At 46.1% G+C, this 6561-nt stretch overlaps 1 protein-coding gene across 1 annotated transcript in view; it reads left to right on the forward strand.

Annotated features, from left to right (window-relative positions):
- Nucleotides 1–5217, forward strand: part of TEX261 (testis expressed 261) — a 41354-nt gene extending 36137 nt beyond the window's left edge. Inside the window, exon 6 of the mRNA XM_029594257.1 lies at nucleotides 4589–5217. Within this exon, the coding sequence (XP_029450117.1) occupies nucleotides 4589–4704 (116 nt within the window). The 3' untranslated portion in view covers nucleotides 4705–5217. The remainder of the gene's footprint in view (nucleotides 1–4588) is intronic.
- The last annotated feature ends 1344 nt before the right edge of the window (nucleotides 5218–6561 follow it).

Below are 6561 nucleotides of genomic sequence, written 5' to 3' on the forward strand. Positions count from 1 at the left end.
CAGCAGAAGACTGCAATGTTTTTGGACTCCGTTCGGCTCTCTGAGGTGAAAGTCGGTAGCGCCGGCCTCTCCCTCCTGACCCAGGTTTTCCCCCCTCCCTTTTGGGGAGCGACCGACGTCCCGACCTGCGGCCCCGCGAAGCACCATTCCCCGGGGCCGCCTGCTGTCGGGAGGGTAATTCCCCGTCAGTTCTTCTTCAGGTCGGTGGGGGACCGCGGCAAACGTCCGTTGCCGGGTCGGCGCTCATTTTAGGCGAGAGCCTCCCCCCCCCCCCCTCTCTCCCTGCGGCGATGCACTCCGCGGCGCCTTGTGAGGGCTCAGACAGGGCCGGATTATTTTCTGAAGAGGGTCTGTGCTCAGGCTGTTTCCCCGAGGGGGAATGTGCGCCAGCTACTACCAAGGACGTTTGAGCTGCAGACCGCGTGGGAAGGAAGCGCCAGGCCCCGTTCCCTCTCAATGCGGGAACGGCGGCCATTTTGTTGCAAGATTCTGATGCCGCGCTTTCTGAGGAGGACACGGATAATCCGTTCCCCACTTCTAGGCCCGTTTTAGACCCTTACTCCGAGTCTAATCCTGGTAGGCAGAGGGGGGATCCCCCGGAGGGTGACCCTTCAGGATGCCAGGCCTTTTCCCCTGAATTCATAGTCCTGATGCACAGGGCTTTTCTTCAGAGCAGAGACACGACCTTTGGGAGACTTCGTCAGGGGTAGGACAATCCCAGGACCCTGACGTGGACGACCCCACCTTGGCGGCCCAGGTGGAGGGCGATGACCCTAGGGTCCTCCGCATCTTCCAAGCGGCGGAGTTAGATGACCTCATTCCCTAAATCCTCCAGGAAATGGATATTGGTCCACCTCTGGAACTGGTGGGGCCTGACCCGGCTCTCAAGAAGGGGGACCCCCTCCTAGCAGGACTGCGGCCTCTAGCCAAGTCTTTTCCCACTCATCACAAGATCTTGCAGTTGATCACTCAGGAATGGGATTCCCCGGAGGCCAACCTTAGGGTCGGTTGAGCCATGGAAAAATTGTATCCTCTACCGGCCGATTTTTTGGAAATTCTCAAGGTTCCCGCTGTAGATTCTGCGGTATCAGCGGTCACAAAGCATACTACTATTCCTGTCACTGGAGGGACGGCGTTTGAAGGATATGCAGGATCGGAAGTTGGAGGTTTACCTCAAGCGTATCTTTGAGGTCTCGGCCTTAGGGATGCGGGCGGCTATCTGCAGTTCCCTCGCACAGCGAGCGGGTCTTCGGTGTGTGCAGCAGCTTCTCACCTCCCAGTCCTTACCAGACGCTGAGGCTCACCAGACGGACAGACTGGAAGCCGTGGTTGCCTATGGAGCAGATGCTTTATATGATCTTTTAAGGGTCCTAGCCCGAACCATGGTGGCGGCGGTCTCAGCGCGTCGGCTCCTTTGGCTTCGCATTTGGTAGGCTGATGCCTCTTCCAAGACACGTTTGGGGTCCCTTCCTTTTAAGGGTAGGTATCTTTTTGGTGAAGACTTGGATCAGATCATCAAGTCCCTTAATGAGAACGCAGTGCACAAGTTGCCCGAAGATCGACCCCGTTCGTCAAGATCATATAATTACTCCAGAAACCGTTATCGTAACCAGCGGAGAGCGCGTCCTCAGAGGCAACAGCCACCTCGGGCTCCCTCTTCTCGTTCTCACTCCTGGAACCGGCCCTTTTGTGGGCGCCACCAGGGTAAGGCAGCGCAGGGTGCTGGTACATCCGCTAATCTATCCAATGATGCCAGACGGACCCGCAAGGTCCGTCTGGCATCATTGCTCTCTCTTACGAAGAGTGGGTCCAAATCACGTCGGATCAATGGGTTCTGGATATTCTAAGATGCGGTTACGCTTTGGATTTTGTTTGCGCTCCTCGGGACCGGTTCCTGTTTTCCCCTTGCGGGTCCTTAATCAAACAGGGAGCCGTGCGGCAGACCCTCGATCGTCTCCTTCAATTGGGGGCCATAGTGCCGGTGCCAGCTGCCGAACTGGGCCGGGAGCATTATTCAATCTTCTTTGTGGTTCCCAAGAAGGAAGGTACTTTTCGTCCTATCCTGGACCTCTGTATACTCAAGTCCTCAAAAAGGGGGACTTTGAAGCCAGCTAGTGGGACACAATGTGAAAAACTGATACTACTCAAAAACATCCTAAATAAGAGTATACCATTCGATCTTCTCATTCAGACCGGTGGGTTCAACAGATTGGAGTCGAAAGATCCACTGATTTTCTTTATAATTTAAAATAGATACTCTGTCACCCCCTCTCCATGATGGTGAAACATGTTCTATGATCAACCATTTAAGATCTTCAAAAACATGTAGGTGATCAACGCAATGTGAAACAATGGGTGCTTTCATGTCTTTATTTTTGATATAGATGGTTTTTGCATCAGTACAAAGATTGTATGTATTTGAATATTTTCTCAGGTGTATTTTCACAGCCAAGACATATGGATACCATCCATGCTTAAAAGTCATTCCCTGACGAAGAGAATTCACTCGAAACATTGCAGTGTCGGGATTAAAAGACTTATTGCATGAAGCTTTGAATACAGCATCTTTGCGTCAGAACTGTGAGTTGTGAGTGGTATAACATCAGTTTGTTGTATACCACCAAAGTTACACTGGACTGCTGGGGTTTTCCAATGATTATAACCTTTCTCCAACAACCACTATATCAGAGTTGGATTAAGTAGCCATAGAGGCATCTTCATATAGCCCATTATTGGCACTTTATGAGGTTTCCCCAGTTCAAAACACATACGATCATCTAATAGACAAGTCAGCATTCCCTAAAGGATACAGAAAGGTGGCAGAATCAGGGGATATATATTAGTAATATCCGTGAAAAACGCTTGGTCGAATACATGTCAAGTAGGCCCAGCACATCAGGGAGCCAATCAGGTAGTAGTTAACGCAGCGAGTTTTCTTCAATTGACTCCAGTATTCCAATGAATCTAAGATTAGATCAACGCGATCTGTTCTCAAGATCATTAATCTTCTCCGTATGTTCTTTGAGGAATTTCTCCAGCGTATGTACTCGCTTGGTGAGAGCTGTCATATCATCCTCTAAAACGGAGGCCCTGCCTTCGACTTGATCCAGCCATTGGGCAAATTCCGCTAGAGTTGCTTGGAGGGTGGTTATTTGCATTGACATGCTCGTCAGTTTATTATCCAGTGCCACAATAACCGCTTCTTTAATTTCCAGCATCGTCGGGCGGAGCGGTGAATTTATTTTTTTTTCTTGATCGCCGCTGCTCGCACTGGTAGTCACCTCCATCTTTTTCTTCCTGCACTCGTGATTTCTCTTTGTCTCGTTTAGCAGGCTTCGGAGGCATTGAAGAAGGCATAAAGTGCATAAAGTTTGTAATCGACATATGTGGGATTGTAAAAATAGTCTATTGGCTTCCAGGACACCTCGGGGTTGAAGATGGTTGAGGATTTAGGGATGCGGCACCCAGAGCTAGCCCAGACGCGTCTGTTCCAGCTCACCACATCACATGAACTCAGCCTTATTGATTTTAATCAATTTTCTTAATAAATGAAATTCCCAGTTTTGCCCTGTATATTTGTCTTGATTAGATTGTAAGTTCTACAGAGAAGGGATTCTCGTGTTTTTGCATCGCATGATGTACATTGAGAAGCATTGAAGAAAGTGATAAGTGGTGGGGTTAGTAGTAAGTAGTAGCTAGGTGTGTTTAGGAGGGTATACTGGCCCACTGTAGTTACACCACTACAGCTGAATGCCATGCATATATGGAAAAATAAGTGCATTGAAAACCAAGCTTTGCATCTCCTGTGAGGACCACAAATGCCACCAGTGCTCTGAACGAGGGCCCTGGCTTTCTCACTCTTACCCAGATTTAAATACCCCTAACAAGCATAAAGGGACTTGATAGTGCGGAAGTTGTCTTCATCACTGTGCTTGCATGACTGACATAAAAATAATGGTGCAAATAGTATCTTATGAAAGAATAATTTAGAAAATTGCCCATTTTTCCCCTTAGATTTTGCCATGTTCTCACTGCTTGGAATGTGGCCCATAAGTCCCAATCACATGTTAAATGTATTTCGATGCTTGTTGGAAGGGACAGACTGCTGATTTGTAGCTCACCACCTGGATTTTATTTTATGAAGCCTGAAAACTTAGTAAAGATGACTATTCGGTGAGACATTTTATAACCGAGGGTCATTGCCTGGAGGTAAAGAGAGAGAAACCAACTTCTGGAAAGGTATACCCCCCTGCTCGCCTACCTCCCCAGACAAGTTAGTGAGCTATAAAATGATATGAAAACACAAGGAAAAATGTGTATAAAACCCTGCAAAAAAAAAAAGAATTGCCACCTCCCCTTCCCCTACTGCAAACCAAACAAAACAAAGGCAGAAGACTTGGATACAGATATGTCTATGATGGGATGAGCTTGTCCCATCGCTTAGAAGGGAGGACACACTACATGGTCTGGGCTAGAACAAGGAACGTCTGGGGAAAATTATGATTTTTGCCCTGTTGTGGGGCCAAGTAAATAAAACCTATCAAAAATGTTTCTCTTTGACCTGTTATCCTTTTTGTTTGTTTCACAGATGACGTAGTATCAAATTACTTCACCAAAGGGAAGAGAGGCAAGCGCTCGGGGATCCTGGTGATCTTCTCTTTCGTCAAGGAAGCCATCCTGCCCAGTCGCCAGAAGATGTACTAATTTTTCTGCGGAGTGGCATGGTGAAAGAGAGATGTCTGCTTCACTGTGGTTCATCCCTGGCAAAGAAACAAAGCAAAGGACAAATTGAGTGCCCTGGGGTGGGCGGCAGAGCTGATGGTGGGCTTTGGGTTCCCCTGCAGCAATGTCTTGAGACAGAACTGGATTTTTCCTGACAGATGCTTTTGTTTAGCCAATAGCAGGCAGACCAGTGAAAATTGCAACATGCTGTGGTTTTTGGTGGGGGGGAGGAAGTCGTATGCCACTGTGTGCTGCTAAGCAGTAGTACCCAATGTTGTCCCTTTCATACTAAGCCGATGATCTCTGGGATGCTGGTCACAGGACTGTTCCTATTTTATTTTCTTTTGTTCTGTTAACGTAAATGAAAATCAAGTTACCGAGAGAAAGTGAAGGCTTAGTAGGACTTTGTGTTCTCAGGTGCAGATGAGCGCACTGCATGGAGCGTTTAATTGCAAGATGTTATTGGAAATCACAATAAAAGCTGAAAGCCTTCTATTTATTTTTATTTTATTACAAAGTAGTTTGCTTAGAGAGATTTTTCTCTATAGAAACAGCAATATATGTTGATCCTGTGATTTATTGATAGGCCTCATAGTAAAAGTAATGGGGATGCCAATCCATTTAATACTGAAGTTTGGGTGGCGCTGTAATTGTTGGAAAATGAGATGAATCAGAATACCTTGTTCACTGCAATAGACACTCACTATAAATGTCATAGTAGCTTCTATCCATGAACAGATCTTTTGTTTTGGGGGGGAGGCACCTTCCAAAAGTGGAATTTGTAAGCTGCTTGTGTAAAGCTGTCTAGTTCATGCCTCAGAGTTGTGGGGATGGCCCTGTGTGCACACTCGTACACACACGAGTTCTGGGCAGAGAAATAGAAAATGATGGTTGAAGAGTGGGTTTGGCTTTTTTTGACACCTTATTAGCTGATGATGCCAGGTCACACCATAGTGTAATTGATAGTCTGATTAAGATGGAGCCTGTAAGTTAGAGTAATCATGTATATGGTCTGAAGGTCTCGGATCCACCTACAGGGTGATGTTCATCACCAAATGGATTGTTTAAGGGCATTAAGTCGAAAATGCTGTTCCTTATTTTTCCTTTCTCCATCAATATATTGGGTATTGAGCACTATATACTGTCCATTTTCTCATTTTGATATGAAAATATTACTTATCTGTTAAAGATTACTTCCGTGGGACTATTTTTTTTTGTTGACTCTTTCTGTGAGGCCTTTCTTCCTTCTGTTCCATTTCTTACCAGGAAATGGAACAGGAGGAAGGCTTTTGTTTGATTTGGAGGAGGTTGAGCTTGGACCCCTGGGAACTTTTTAAACAACATAAACTTTGTTAATATAGTTTATTTTAGCATCAAAACGTATTAATAATTAAAGTAGTGTATAGTTTTATCCAGGTCAGATGTGAACACCATGGGCTTATCAACCTAAAACCAATCTCCCTTTACTAGTGGTTATAGGTTTGCATGTCCAAGATTTGATAAGACAAGCATAGTCCACTTATGAAGAGGTTTCATAGTAAATGGATGGTTTATCTTGGATCACGGGCAGCAGGCACATGCAGGAGCAGAAATTCTTTGTTGCAGAGTACCAGGTAGTTGACTCTGTATATTCAAGACATGTCAACATTTGCAGACTTCTTCGCTTTAGTGCCAGAAAAGATGGAGATGGATTTCTGAGCAGCTGAGAGGAAACAACAAAACACTTTGAAGCAGGCTTTCACCTGCAAGAGAGTAGACCTGGGATTTTGTCTTCAAACCAGCAGAGGGAGAGAGAAAAAATGGGGTGGGGGAGCTGCCTTCCAGTGTATATCGATATAA

The sequence above is a fragment of the Rhinatrema bivittatum genome, chromosome 1 (genome assembly GCF_901001135.1).
Source record: "Rhinatrema bivittatum chromosome 1, aRhiBiv1.1, whole genome shotgun sequence".
Classification (NCBI taxonomy): Eukaryota; Metazoa; Chordata; class Amphibia; order Gymnophiona; family Rhinatrematidae; genus Rhinatrema; species Rhinatrema bivittatum.